Raw genomic sequence first — 15,930 nt, forward strand, 5'->3', positions numbered from 1 at the left:
TGTGGACTCTGTCCTCAAGAACACCCAGTAATGTGAGTAGGACAGCCACATAGCCAACTCACCATAATGCACTACAGTAAGCTCTGTAGCCAAGGTAAGAGCAAAAGTGCTTTAGGAACATCCAAGAAAGCATTTCTGTGGGAGCAGGAGTCAGGAAAGATTTCACAGAAGACACAGTATTTGCTCTGGACCTCATAGGATGAATAGGGATAATTTATGCCTAGGCAAAAGCATAACCAAAGGCATAAGACGTGAAGGTGTGTGGCACATTTCAGTGAACAGTGAGTAGTCCAGTGTGACTAGATCATAGGAGAGTGTAGTCCAGATCATAAGGACTCTTGAATATCATACGTAAGAGTCTGAATTTTGTTCTGTAGGTTTTAGGGAACTATGAGAAGATTTTAAAGAATGGTCAGGTTCACATTTTGGAAGGTTCGCTGGAAGATAAACTGAAGAGAGAGGTGAAGCCTGGAGAGTAATTGGGAGGCAATGTAGTCCAGACCAAAAAATGGTGGGAGCCCGCTCCAGGGCAATGGTAACGAGAATGGAAAGAAGACAAAAGAACAGAGAGGACATTTCTATGTCCGAATAAACAAGGCGTAATAAGAGGCCGAGGAAGGAGTAAAAACCAAGCTTGGATGTTCGGTGGTTTCCTCATAGAACTTAGGAGAGCCAGGCTTTATAAGGAAGATAGTAAGTTTGGTCTGGAATTGTTTAATCTGAAAGTGTCTACAGGACCATCAGGTGGAGATGTCCATCAGCAAGGCTTGTTTGCTGTCTCCCCAGTACATACCTTGGCTTCAACCTCTTGTCTCTACTTCCATTGTTCCCAACCTAGTCCAAGTCACCACCAACTCTCCCCTGGACTATTAGAATAGCCTCCTAACCACTCTGGCCCACCTTAGAGCATATTCTCCATACAGCAGCTAGAGTGATGCTTTAAATTTTTAAATCAGATCTTATCACATGCCTCCTCAAAGTCCTTAAATAATTTCAGAAATTTTCAGAAATTTTCAGAAATGTCAGAAATAAATAACAGAATAAATCCAAACTTTTTACCATGTCTTACAGGGCCCTACAAGATCTGACCTCTGATTATCCTTCTGAACTCATTTCCTACCATTCTCCCTTTTGTTCATTTGGCTTCAGCCATATTGGCTTTTTTTTTCCTGTTCTTCTTGCAAACCAACTATGGAATCCAGATTCCCAATCCAAGTGAACAGTTTGAGTGACTCAGTAAGGTCCTCAGTGGGTGTCCGATCACCATAAACACAATGTTTAATTTGCATGGCGATAACTCTGAAAGTTCCAGCCCTCTGGAATTATTTAAGCAGGTCAACGCAGGCTTCAAGAATGTAGGCAGCCAAAATCCAGAGAAGAGCAACTAAATAATCAAAAAAGTTGAGGCAGGGGCCAGGAAACCCCATAAAAGGACACTTGAAATCCTGGCATGTCAGTAGTCTCTACCATGCTACCTCACCTCTGGTCAAATAGCACTTTAGAATTTTTCTGTTGGGTTTTCATTCCCAAGGACATAACTCCCAACTCAACTGGAAGTCATGGGGTCATTAAGACCATGCTTCCTTTATATTCTCCAGAATGCCTATCATAGATCTATAAGCATTTAGCATGTGTTCTAAGGACCACCTGAATTGAGATGACATTTAGTGGCATTAAATTCAAAATCCAAAATGGTAAAGATGAGGGAAACTTGGCTTGGTTGAAAGAACTAACAGTTTGGCCTCAACCTGAGTTGAAAGAGGGACTATTCAGTCTATCATACTCTTCCCACACCCAGGAGAGTGCTTTAGATACAGCAGGTGCTCCACAAATATTTGTTAAAAGGATGGATGAAAGGCTAAATACATTAACGCAAACTCAGGCAGTGTTATGCTAGGAAATAATGCTCCAGTGACAAGAAGCAAACAGTTTATTTTTCATTCTGTCTTTGTCAGATATCTGGGGTACCATGTCTATTTCTAGACAATCTAATTGAAGAGAGGCATCGCTAACTAGAATCCTGTGGGGGATAGACCAAAATTGTGAGTGTTCCAGAAATAGTATTAGACACCAGTGGAGTTCAACCTGATGGAGAGATGAAGAGGGGGGTATAACAACAGCCTTGCAATACTTGGAGGGCCGTCATGCAGAAGAAGGAACAGAATTGCTTTACGTACTCTAGCAGATAGTGCTAAAGGTTGGGAGTCCTAGAGAAACAAATTTCAGCTCAGAATAAGAAAGTGCTTTCCTACAATAATTAATGTCCCGTGCTGGAGTAGGCTAACTGAAATGGTTGTACACTCCCCTCCAATCGCATTTTTTTTTTTCCGGGCAGGTAAAGGGTAATCACATAGCAGGATACTGTAGGGGAGATTTCTGAATTGAGAAGAAGATTGAACTGAGGAAGTGTTTTTCCAACTAGATTGCAACCCATTAGTGGAGCCATGAAATCAATTTGGTGGGTCCTGACTGGCGCTTCTTTCTTTTTTCCGGTGAATTAGAATACAATAGAAAGTATCAGAGAGCATCGCAGGTCACAAAGATGCAAAGATGAGTGCGGTGTTGAGTAGCCTATTTTGGAACCATGTTTACATGTGTATGAATGTACCTACTGGGCCACAGCGTGACATGCTCTTCTTACCATGGGTTGCGATCGAAATTGTTTGAAACCCACTGCACCGAGACCTTTTCCAGTTTTCATATCTGGTGTCTAAGAATGCTTGTCTCTGTTGCAGAGGTCCAAAATTGCTGTCTATGAGAAAATGTGGTCTTACATGAAATCAGCAGAGCCATCTGTGTTTACCAAAACAACAGCAGACGGAGTGGCCCGGGTGCGGAAGTCCAAGGGAAAGTTCGCCTTCCTGCTGGAGTCAACCATGAATGAGTACATTGAGCAGAGAAAACCGTGTGATACCATGAAAGTTGGTGGAAATCTGGATTCCAAAGGCTATGGTGTGGCAACCCCTAAAGGCTCAGCATTAAGGTGGGTGGAATAATATAACAATATCCGTGTTGTTATAGTATTCCACCTACCCTGATGCATTTTGTTGTCATTTTCTTTCTTGTGGATTTTGAGGTAACTTTTAAAAGTTTAAAATCTACAATATTCCATGGAGTTAAATAAGACGGTAAATTATGGTTTCATCTATTTAATGCATCCATTTTTTTTTAATGTTCTCTCTCTGTGTTGTCCTCTCTGACTGTTTGTTGCTGTTTTAATTTTACAGTTCAACGGCTTTTTCAATTTAAATGGTAAAAGCCAAGTTATGGTGCCATATGTGACGAATGTTAATTGCATGGATGTGGTGTTCTTGTTACTTTTTTTCTCAAAGACAACTTCCCCATCCCGCACACTTCGGTTTTGAGCAAATGTTACCCTCCATGCCACCTTCCAATATTTAACCCTGTATTCGCTGTACAGACATTTTTCTAGCTCCACGTTCTGTGAAATTTAGCCAATTTGTCCTCTTGTGCTCCTTTTTATACGTTAACGATTTCCTACGCATTTGTGCATTTTCTTACAAGTTATGTTTTATCGTTTCAAGAAATGCTGTTAACCTGGCAGTATTAAAACTGAATGAGCAAGGCCTCTTGGACAAATTGAAAAACAAATGGTGGTACGACAAAGGAGAGTGCGGCAGCGGGGGCGGTGACTCCAAGGTCAGCCTCAATGTCACCACAACCGGGTACCCTTAGTGACGAGTAATCGGCAAGACTGTTATCTTATTACTGAGGAGAGAGCACAAGACGCACACAGAGAGTGGAATGACCAGGTTATTCCGCTGCCTGGCAGCTTTGGGAACCAGAAAGACTTTGGGGCACTGCCCGCATTTTTGATCTAACTTGGGTCCCTTCTTAAACTCCCAGACAGAGGCTCCCCCTCCACACCCCTCCCTTCCCCTCACACGCCAGACCGGTTGCCTTATGAAGGCCACGGTGTGGGTCTCCACGGCCTAGGCTCTCAAGAGCCCAAGGCTTTTCCTTGAGACTGTCCCCGCCTGCCTCACATGAGCGGTGTGAGAAGTCAAATCTATCTACTGAAAAGTCGGGTTACGGCCTTTTTTTTCCCCCTAAGGCATGATGGTTGCTCACCGAGGTTGATTGGTTGATTAGAGTTGCCTTCTTCAGTCGTGTGTATGGGTGATGAGATGTTGTTCTTCATATGTGGTGGCCTATTTAAGCTGGCCCCACTTAACTTGAAAAGCCAAAGAACGAGCTCGGTTTCAAGTTAAATGGGGTCTTTCTTCAGTAGGCCACCCCATATACAGACTCGGCAAAGATATTTTGTATCTTTAAACAAGCGCGTCGCCTAACCGTGATACTCCATGTGTATGAATCCCTGATTTGGCTTCTCCTTAGCCGTGTTCTTGGTTCAGGTAGGTCTAATTGTTATCCAGGCTGCCATCATGAGAAAACCCATCTCACTTGGCATTCCTTTGGCTCCATAATGCTCTTCGGGACTAGAAAGAACGAATAACCCTCATCCAAGCAACGAGAAGTAGTTGCAAGCTCAGAAGCCATGACAGCAAGTAGTGGAAGGACACGTTGGGTAAGTACAGGAGAGGACCTGAGAACACAATCCTCCATGACCCAAAGGGCATGACAATTATATTGAAGCATGTAAGATCGACTCTTGTACAACCAAGATACCATGGGCATCTCTTAAGGTGAAGAACAGTGTTTCCCACACACAGGCCAACAGACAGGCAAGCCAAACCTTTTCTCCTTCGGAGACAATGGTTACACCTCTGCTCTCCTCTTTCTCTCTCCATTCCGCAGGATCCTGATGGAAAAGTTAGTTTGCCAGTCTGCAGGATAACATGGGTTTGGAAACACTGATACAGAGCACAGAGCACTTTCAAAGTGATAAATTCAAATACAACTTTCTTCAACACATAATCTTACCAGGCATTGGTGAGGTCTTTTACTGTAAAACCTTGATTAACCAGAACTCACCTAACCACTACCCCAACTAACTGAATTGCCCCTCCTCAGTACTCCACATTGATGAGAAAGCAGCAATAGTACCAAAACAGAAGACTGCAACGAATTGATCTTTTGTTGTTGTTGTTAATCATTTGCCACGAGATGACCTGTGGTTAGGTCACATTCAGCTTTGTCTCCCATATCTTCTATCTGGATTGACCCTCAAACATTAGAGGCTGCTTCCCGGAGGCGAGAAAGTGGATACAAGCATTTTGAGGAAAAAAAAAAAAAAGTCATTAGCCAAGAATGAAACAAAATGAGTACTCTTATCGAAAATTCCATTCATCCCTTATGGATTCCAATTAATCAAGGTTTTACCGTGTGTCAGAAAGCAGTAACTTCCTTTCCCACCAGTGTGAACTGATGACAATCACAGTTTAGCCAAGCTTTGGGCTCCTTTGAGGTTTACAATGGCTAACCTGACACCTAGAGTATTTAGCACCTTCTTCTTGGTCTTTTTCTCATGTTGTTAGCAGGCCACGGAGAACCTAATTAGATCATGCAGGATGAAACCCGAGCTGGATTGGATACACTGCTCTCGAGAATTCACTCAGCATGGTTACGAAGGAGCCATGGACTGTGTCAAGATCCACATGATGCCAAGTGCCCAGAAGTTTTCAAATAACCAGATGTGTGATGTTACACAAACCAAAAAAATCTGCATGTATTTGGCCGAATGTTTACTTTCCACCCAGATGTTTTGGTATATCATGAAGACCCCTAGCACTTTAGACCAGCTATTTGCTAATTACAACGAGCAATCAAGCTTTTCTCTTTCCTCAGCTGATACTGCTGCAAAGTTATCAAGTAACTTTATTGCCAGCCCACGATTTCCAGATTATCTGATTTTTGATATGCAAATAGAGAAAGATCTCAGTAGAGCCTAAATGTTTCCAACTTCTTTGGCGTTAGTGCTACCTGCCAGGCATCTCTCAAATCGCTTGTTTTGGTCATCCCTCCAGCCAGCCTTTTGAAATAAGTCAACCCTTTTCTCAGCTCTGGATAATAGTAAAATGAGTGCTGCCTATCCAACGATTGCTTATTCTGTTTCCGGATTACAAGGAGCTTGCCTTTATCTTCTTCCTCCTTGCTACCTACGGTTCTCTGGGAGTGAGCAAGAGTATCGGGAAAGGGGCCAAGAGAGGTTTGTTAAGCAAATGAAGACTTTAGATTGTCAGTTGAAGTTTTTCCTTAAGAGAACAAATTTTTTTCTCAAATGTTGCAAGCATGTGTTAGATACAATCATATCGGTCACAGACCTATCCGCTAAAGTATTTCTCACAAGGACCTCCACTGTGGCAACGTAGTATAGTGAGTTTGAATTACAAAACAGACGTAAAGTAATAAAACCGTCCTTCTTCAAACCTGTTTTGTAATTTAGGACTTTCCCATTCAGACAGTCCTTCCCCTCCGTCAGTCCAGATCCATGCAGTTTAACTGAATTAGTAAAATGGCTTGGGAATTACACTTCCTGATTGTATTCCATCCCCAGTTAACATGACAACTGACTGTTGAATATATACCATCATTTCACAGAGAATGAGACCCAGAGATGGTGGTGACTTTGAGAAGGTCACACAGCTAATGCTGCCACAAATCTCTGCTGACTTTCAGGGTCACCTCTTGCGATGATACTGCAGACAGCAATTTATCACATGTACCCATCCAATGAGCAATGTGAATCTGATTGCATGTGATAGATTTCCCTAAGAATCAGGTTCATTCACAACTACCTGGCTTACAAGGCAAATGGCATATTTAAGCCATTTCAGCCCTCAGTACTGATTACTAAAAATGACAATAATCACAAAGCCTGACATTTATGAGTGCTTTTACTTTTGCAAAAACACTCCCACACCTATTATCTCTGAAACGGGGAGAGGTGGAAAAACCTGTAATACTTATCTCTCGGTCTCTCTCCTGCGACCTTAAAATAACGCTAATATGGGCAGTTATGTTAAATTGTTGACTTTAACCCCCTGGCATGAGCCATCATGCGTTCTAAGCCTAGTCTCAAAAAGTTACTCCTCTTTGGAAGGAACCAGCAATATTTTCGGGCTGTTTTAAATGTGCACGTGCCCAAACTAATGAAATAGATATTTACTTCATTTTTGAATACAGGGGATTAAGACAAGGTCAGTCACTGAGGTGGCCCCTGAGCCAGACCTATAGGCTAGAACTGAAATACTGCTTGGTTTCACCAGTTTCCTGAACCTGGGCTAATAGGACCCCAACAAATCATACCTGATCCTTCCTTGATGGCCTACAAATGTACAGGCAAGGATCATGAAAGTTAGAGGCGTGGTCGGGGAATTTTTAACCTGCGAATCACCCTTTGTGTTAGCGCGTTATCATGGCGTGTGCGCAAATGCGGTAATTAAGAGCTAGTAGGTTGTTTCGGTAATAAACCCCAAGCACCAGGGCTTTGTGACACAGCCAGCGAAAGCCTGTCGCTGTGAATCACAGCAGAATGGGGATTTAGCTGCTGAATGACCACATAAGCACAGTCAGCCTCCCTCCACAGCTGCCCGTCACCTCAGACTTTCAAATTCTTCTGATCTGCCCCCACCCACCCTGCTTCACTCCCTTACTCTTGGGGAAAGGGCACCAGCTTAGCTTTCCTGAGTAGACTTACCTTACTAGAGGGGGTCTGGTCTGTGAAAGAAGCTATCTGTGACTGGAGTGACAAGGCGTTATGGACCCTACCCTACCTCACCCTAAAGTGGCCCTGGCTTCATTTCCATCTAGGGATTCAGACTTGCAGTCTAGGGATTCAGTCTGTATGTTGCAAGCTGGAAACCAGCAGGCTTTGTGCTTTGGGGGAACACTGGAGCAGAACGTTTAAATGGAACCATTCTGAACCCCTTGACCGGAAGGAGAGCTGTATGATAGGTGCCTTAGCTTGCAAGGCGTCTAGGGAAGTAAGCGATGACGATGCGATATGCAGTTAAACTTTGATCGATTGAAGAAGTGGTTGAATGATCATTACGATTTCTAGGATATTGGTAGAGAAATGCAGCGGGGCTATATTCAAAACTATACAGGGACTAGAATAAACTAACCAATGTGACCCTAGGGAAGGAAGCGCTTAGGGAACTTGCTTTCAGAAACTCAAAAAGTGGCTTGCAGTGAAAATGAGTTGTGTTTCTTTTCACGTGGGTGCTTTTATAGTACCTGGAAAGAGTTTGTTCTCTTAAGAAATTCAAAGTCATCCTTCCTTCTAATCGCTAGCAGACATTTTTTTAAACCTCAGGCATTTGCTTAGCAAGTCTCGTATCCAAAGATAGTAAAAAGTTGGTGGTACTTAGATGAATGAGGTGGTGCTATGTTTCCCATATGTATAAATGAGATCCTCCGTTTTGTGTGTATTTCTTCTTCCATGTATGTCTACAATCCTCCTCTCCTATGCCGCCGTCTCTTAACCGCTTCTCTTCCACACCCAGAATTCTTTGACATTCTTGGGCCTTGGGTAACGGATGTGAATCTACATCTGCCTTTTACCTGCAACAAGATGGACCTTTTATTGGCAGGAGCCATCCCTAAAGGTAGACATTTTGGATGCCCAGGGTTAAGACGGATCCCAATGACTCTTTATTGACACTGTTATGTGTGTAGGCAAGAATCATTACAGATCGATGGCACTTCCTGGGTCTTAGAAGAAGTTCCTGTGAATCACCGAGGCTGGTTTGGGATCAAGGAGTAGGGTGAGTATGTTATGCTCTTCGTTGGTTTGCATGTCTCTGTGCTGGTGCTGCCTCCTGGAAGTATGAAGAACCTGACACTTTTCTTTCCTGGTAGTGACTAAATTTGCTCCTTGAACTTACTCAGGTCTTCTTCCCAAGAGCAAACCCTCACTTTCTCTCAAGTGGCTGCTTCAAGCAAGGGACCTTTTTGCCTTAAGAACTGAACCAGTCCAGTGACTGCCAAAACCATTGATTTTGCCAGATGGTGTTAAAGAATAAATTCTACCACCGGAAAAAAAAAAAATGTAATCCAGAAAAAAAAATTAATTAATCCATTCTCATGATTTTTTTTTTAATTGACTGCGTGGCCTTAACATGATTTCTATGATTAAGACATGATTAGTTGCCTTTGGTGTTATCCTGATAACTTGAATGTGTTTCTTATTGACAAATAATGACCAAATGTTCAACACCAGAGCTACAGAAAGAGCAGCAGGAGTGAAAGGCCTGAAGGTAAGAATGCTATTGTACAATTGCCAAGAGGAAAGACACCGCTGCCGTGGCAGAGTGAAACGGTGTGTGTCTATACCCTTTCTGCCCCACTAAGACCAAATCGTTTGGTTTCCCTTCATTTGGAGAGAAGGTTATAGAACCACACTCTCCGAAAGGCAAGACAGCCATGGAAAAGAAACATGAAAGATTTGAAATGATTGAAATACATGCACTGTGGGTGGGAAGTTGGTGGAATGGGGGTGGGGGGTAAAATTTATGGAGAACAATTGAAATCCATTCTCTTTTGACTTTCTAGAGAGCGGTATAGCATTTGGCCCTTGGCACATGAGGCAAATCCCCATTGGTCACAGGTGGCAAAAGTGTGTTCCAAGTGTTAAATTCACCTTAAAGCTTCATTTCATCTGGCCTTGAAGCAAATATTTCTCAAAATATAAAACTAAGGCAATAGCATACTTTACATTGAAAAGAAAGAGAGGGAGAGAATGAGAGGGAAAAGACGGACTCTGCTTGTGCGTCCTGTCTAGTAACATCACTGCTGGAAAGTGCAGATAAGTGGATGCTGGAATGCGTGCTAGGAGAGGGTGGTATGTGCCCTGGCATGGCAGCAAGTAGTCAGGTTTCAGATCTGATATCCAGACCCCATTTGTTGTGATCTAATGGAGTGTAAGCTAAGACTGATTATCTTTCTATGGCTCACGGTCAAGACAGGCCTATGGGGGGCCGGGGGCTGGGGAAGAAAGAAGATGCTGGCACCCATCATATTCAACTCTCAGTGAACGTTTTGCCTAGAGTCGGGGGCATGACCTCGACATCTTCAGAAACACATGTCATGTGGGTTTCCGATCTAATGTGAGATCAGTTTCTGTCTTCTCAGTCTATGCTTTTCTTTCTCGGTGCCACTGGGATGGACCAAAGGAAACACATTTATACATAATAAAACCCAACCAAATTTGATAGTTTGAGTTTTTAATGGATCTCAAAACAGAGTTTTCCAGTGCATCATGTCCGTTATGACTTGGGGAAATATCTGTGGCCACGTTTTAACCAAAACTGTTGTCTCCAGATGCTTAACAACTTCCCTGAGCCCCTTCTCTCCATCAGGATGAATTGAGTGAGTCTTCCCGGACAAATTGGGGTGTGTGAGATAGTCCACGGGCAACCATGGTTTTGGATTCCTGTTCCACATGGAGAGGTTGGACAAAGGCCGGGTTTGGCAGAAATCATCAGTGAAATTCGCAACTTGTAGAATCAAGGGGTCTATCCCGTTGAATTTGAGAGATTATCATCTGGAAATGCACTGGCTTCACTCACATATCCACAAGTAACTTCTGTAGCCCAGATGCTCATCAATAGGTTTCAGTCACTAGCATTGTTAGGCCCTTAGTAAAATGACTCACAGCTTTCAACTCCCGATGTTATATGCATGCATTATTGAATTTGCTCTTTGCACTTATATTAAATTATGATCTCATTAGCAAGGAGTTAAATCGGTTTGAGCTACATTTGTGAACTACACAGATATAAATTCTCACTCAGAGGGAGCTTCTAGCAACTAAGCTCTGCATGACTGCCAATCATCAGGGCTGCCCCTGGGACTGAGGGTTGCTTGGGTGGCCAGAGCCCAGTAATGCCAGCAGTCATAGGTACGTGCTCCCAGGTTGTGGAGAAAGCTCACGCTGATCCAAGGGTAGAAGAATTGAAATAAACCCCCATTCTCCTAGAATCCTACATCCAGAAAGCCCTGTGAAAAGAATCAGATAGAGACTTTTTTTTTAAGACTCCAGATTCTGGTATAGTCTAGGGCATATTTTGAGCTGCAGTGACCTCCAACAGCTACCGTACGGAGAGGTCACATATCCCAAGATAACCAACAGAAAACAATATGAAGGACCTCAGAGCAAATCCTTCCATCTAGCAAGGAATCCTCTCCTGCTTGGTCATCAGGTGGCTTCAACTTAATAAATCAAGACCTACCTGGGCAGAGCTGTCTACAGCTGCCTGAGTGCACATGCCTGTGATTTCCCGAGTGATGCTAGGAGTTTTCCAGAAAAATCTAGGGAAGGAAGTGAGCGATTGGGAAAGGTGAGTTGTCACCATGAAAAGCTGAAAGATCTCCAGCAGAAAAGCCAGTGAAAGAGACGATGGATATCCTCCCTCCACCAGGCTGCAGACAGTTCTAAAAAGTCACCCCCCAAAAATCACTAGGTACCAAGAAGCAAGTGTCAGTAACTTGGAGTGAGGTTTAGATGAGGCATAAGGCGAGGGGAGGGCTTCCAGCTTAGGTTGTGATAAGCTTCCATTTTCATCATCCGGACACCGTGTTAGAGCAGGTTCTTAATTATGCAAATACACCACCCTTACTCATCTATTTCTTTTACTTCTCTGTGAGCTCCTTGTCTTTCTCTGTAACCTACATATTTACCCATATATCTATCCCTCTCCCTCCTAAGGGCGCCATTGAAGATCTTCTGGCGTCATTAATTAAGCAGACATTTGCTCTTTAGGTGTCCCCGCTCAGAGATGAGAAGTGAAGCCACTGAGAGCAGGATATGTCCCACAGTCTCTAGGGTAAACAAACTGTACTGCACCCCAGGTTCCTATATTTTTCAGGCTCAGAGACATATATCTACAGTACAGATTTTTATACCAACCCTTTCAGGATCGTCATTTGGAGGAATCAGCTTGGTCATTAGCTCACTAGGCCATTTTTTCTTCTTTCCCCCTCTGGCGAGACTCCACACCCTCCCATCACTCCGCACATTTCTCTCTTTGTTCATGACTCCAAACTGCCTATTTGGGGCATTTCCTGAACTTGAAATTGAAAAATAAATAAATTGGACACTTCTTTGGAAATAGAGCAAAAATTTTAGTTACTTTTTTTTAAATAAATAGTTCCTACCTTCACAGAAAAGAAAATGGTCTTCTTGTCCTAAAATAGTCTCCAGATGCAATGCTGGCCATCACTGAGAGAACACTGAACTGGTTGGCACAGCCCAGGAATGAGCTGGGAACCTGGACAACCGCCACCTGGGGCTGGATGCTTTGGATTAGTGAGCACAGTCCTTTGTAGCTGAGGTACTGCCCAGTGTGGATGGCAGAGATAAGCAAAAATTTGTATCAGCCAGTTAGGGTTGTTGTTGTTGTTGTTGTTGTTTCAAAAGTAGAACTCCTTTTCACGGCGCTACGAATTATAGGACTACCTCTATTAAAAGAGAGCGAAAGAGAGATGCCACTCCATGCCTGTCCCCCATACTCAGGATCCACTGTCCCACCACAGCTCAGAACTGCCCTCACATCCTTTTAAATGACTCTCTAACTCACATTTGCTCTTACCCTCTCCATCCGATCCACAATCCATATACATGCCTATGACTTGGGCGCGGCACACGCCGTTCTCTCCTTGAGGGAGCTTTACACTCTCTGAACATTGTTTAAACAAAATGGAACAAAGGGTTGGAGTTTGTAAGTAGTTACTCTGGTTCATTTCCCATTTCCCAAGAAGCTTTGCATTTTAACGAGGAATGATGTCCACACGTAGAGGGGTGTGATTCTCATGGTGGAATTTCAGGTACCCGTGAGGAAAATAGTTTGGGACAGCGGGATATTCCCAGACCCCCTGAAATTACATCACCAAGCTCTCCTGTTCGCTCCCTGAGCCTCCTGACCCTTGCCTTTGTCTTGGGAGGGCTGTACTCAGCAGAAGGTTCGTAGCCAGCCCTTCAGAGGGGAGAATTCCTGAGTAATTTCCATGATAGGAATCTGACCTACTTTTTAAATTCTTTCTGTTCTCTATTGAGGTGAGTACAATAAATATATCTGACTTATAATTCTCTTAGGTACTAGTTAAGGGCCTGCAGTAATTGCTGTGAAACATTCCCCTGGAGACATATAGCCGCAGCACGCTGAACGGCCCGCTGCAAGATACGCCCTTGCTAGGTTGAGAGCTACTTGGAGTACGGTGGTCCCCAAAGACAAACTTCATTATGAACATCCAAGCGCAAAGAACAAATCTAAGGAGCACTGCTACCCTTTTGTGTGTTCCATTGGAGAATGCACAATGCAGAGTTGAATATATAGTAATTTGCCCTCTGGCCTGCCCCATAATTTGCTGTGCAAGTTTAAGCAGATTGCTTAACCTATCTGTGCTTCAATTTCTTCACTTACAAAGTAGAGACCATAAATCTACCTTCTTAGAGTAATCGTTAAGCTCGAATGACAATAATTATGATAATTTTGTAAAACACCAGGCTGAAAACAAAGCACTAAAAGAGAGTTATCTACTCAACACTTTGTTGAGAGAATGATTCTAACCAGGGATGCAAATACCTAAGCCATGGTCCCTGCACTTGGAAAGCACATGGTCTAGTGGGAGTTACAAGACATGGGTATAAATTATAAGGCCAGGAAGAAGATGAAGGAGGGAAGAAAATATTGAGGTGGGGAGAAATGGTTTCATGGGGAAAGTGATGTTTAAAATGACCAAATGCCCACCTAATTCCTCTTTCTTTAAAATACCAAATTGTGTGTGTGTGTGTGTGTGTGTGTGTGTGTGTGTGTGTTGGGGGAGGGTGTCAACACATTCATTTGATTTGGATTGATCTGGGCAGTACATCCAGTAAAGTACAGTAAGAGAGAAAACGGCAGTTTTGCTCTGCCATCTCGGAAATTTATTCCCCCCTGCAGCAACCAACAGTTCTAGGAGATTTGGGCCTTTAAAGTATTTTCTTTTCTTGGCAGCTATCCTCACCTTGTTCAGTGGTATTATCTGTGATTTCTGATGACCGTTTTCATGCTCCTTGGCTGCTCTGCTGCTTGGAATGTTTGTTTTTCTCCTTCATTTTTATTTAGAAGTTCCCACACGCCCATTGGTTTGCTGCAGATCTCATAAGCCCTGCGATTTTCTTTTTCCCCAAAGACTAAACTTCTAAAAGTATATCATTTGTCAGATTGCTCTAAAGTCCCTGGGCATTGGATGAGGTCTGGCTGCTCTGGGACAAACTCGGCACAGTTGACACTCGGGGCTTAGTTGTGGCCGCTGTCCTGTGCCAAGTGGGGCGTTGAGCAGCATCCCTGGCCTCTGCCCACTAGACGCCCGCGGGGCCCCCTCACCCAGCTGTGACTCTAGAAAAACGACTCTAGACTTTGCCAAATATCCCCCTGGAGGACAAAATGACCCCTGATTGAGAACCGTTGCACTAACTTCACCTCCACTGTGACCGCGGAGGCCGTAGCGACGGAGAGCGCTTAGCTGCCATTCTGTGGAAGCCACCGGATGGCCCACACCGGGGACAGGCCATTTGTCAGAAGTAGGACCCCAAATTGCTGGCCTACTGAGCCTGGGTTTTGGTAAGAGCGGACGGTGGCAACCCAGAACAGGCCCCGGCACGGGAAAAGCCTTCCATCCTCCAAAACCAGTGCTCCTCAAACTTTCTTTTGTTCCAGGACCCCTTTACACACTTAAAAAGTATAGGGAACTCCAAAAAGATTTTGTTGATGTGTGTCCTACTAATATTTACCGTATCTGAAATTAAGATGGAATTTTAAAAGAATGTACTCATTAATTTATTTTAAAAATAAAAAACCCAATATATGTTAACATAAATAACATGCTTTTTATGAAAACTATACTTTTCCAAAACAAAATTAGTAAGGAGTCCCATGATTTCCAAATCTCTTTAATATCTGGCTTCCTATAAGAGAATCGGATTCTCTTCAATTCAATTCAAGCAATTCATTCAATTGCTTTTTCATTGCAATATCACATGTCATGAAGCCTCCAGGAAACTCCACTGTACCTCATGAGACAATAAGAGCGAGAAGGGTGAGGGATGTCTTAGTGTTATTATAAAAACAGTTTTGACCAGGCAGACCCTCTGATGAAAAGGTTTCAGGGATTTCTCCAGGGGTTTTTGGACCACACGTTGAGAACTATTACTCTGAGCAAACATGTAACAAACACTATTATCAACCTTGTTCCCTTGATGGTTGACAAGCTTCTTTAAAACCCAGGATCTCTAGAGAGAGCTCGCTATTTGGACCATAGTGTGAGTGCCTTAGACCAGTCTGCTCTGTTCCTGAGATCTAGTGAGAGCCACTGTACTGAAGAAATGGGGTGAAGTCATTTGAAGAACATAGTACTTTGAGGGAGGACAGGGACTGGTAAGGACTTAGCAGGATGAGGACACTGCGCCCTTTGCAGGAAGACAAGGAGAAGCACAGAAAGGGGAAAGAACATGCTTTGTCATTTTTCCTGTGGTCCTGATGGAATCGGGCACCCAGGTGCTATTGGGAAGCATCCCCCTGCCATCTGAGCCTGTGTGCCAGTGAGCACTGGGGGAGAGGTGGTGATAACACAAAACCTATAAGGGGAAAGGAGAAACCAAAGGGGGCCAGACAGCGGGAAGCAGGGGAGAAGGCGGTTCCAACACTGATCTCAGGGCCACACACGGCCTGTCCATCCTTTAAGTCTTAGACTTGGGGCGCCTGGGTGGCTCAGTCGGTTGAGCGTCCGACTTCGGCTCAGGTCATGATCTCACAGCTCGTGAGTTCGAGCCCCGCGTCGGGCTCTGTGCTGACAGCCCAGAGCCTGGAGCCTGCTTCTGCTTCTGTGTCTCCCTCTCCCTCTGCCCCTAACCCACTCACATTCTGTCTCTGTCTCTCTCAAAAATAAATAAACATTTAAAAAAAAATTTTTTTTAAAGTCTTAGACTTGGGGCACCTGGCTGGCTTAGTTGGTAGACCGTGCAAC

At 43.7% G+C, this 15,930-nt stretch overlaps 1 protein-coding gene across 4 annotated transcripts in view; it reads left to right on the plus strand.

The window, feature by feature from the left end:
- GRIA3 (glutamate ionotropic receptor AMPA type subunit 3) overlaps nt 1-15,930 on the plus strand; it is a 266,006-nt gene that overhangs the window by 237,749 nt on the left and 12,327 nt on the right. For 2 of the 4 annotated variants that reach the window (XM_030305646.1, XM_030305647.1), the window contains exon 14: nt 2,736-2,983. In XM_030305646.1, coding sequence (XP_030161506.1) covers nt 2,736-2,983 — 248 coding nt within the window. Of the gene's footprint in view, nt 1-2,735; nt 2,984-3,545; nt 5,219-15,930 lie in introns of those variants that run through there. The other 2 variants (XM_030305650.1, XM_030305649.1) reach the window with 2 other exon arrangements.

The sequence above is a fragment of the Lynx canadensis genome, chromosome X (assembly GCF_007474595.2).
Source record: "Lynx canadensis isolate LIC74 chromosome X, mLynCan4.pri.v2, whole genome shotgun sequence".
Taxonomy (NCBI): Eukaryota; Metazoa; Chordata; class Mammalia; order Carnivora; family Felidae; genus Lynx; species Lynx canadensis.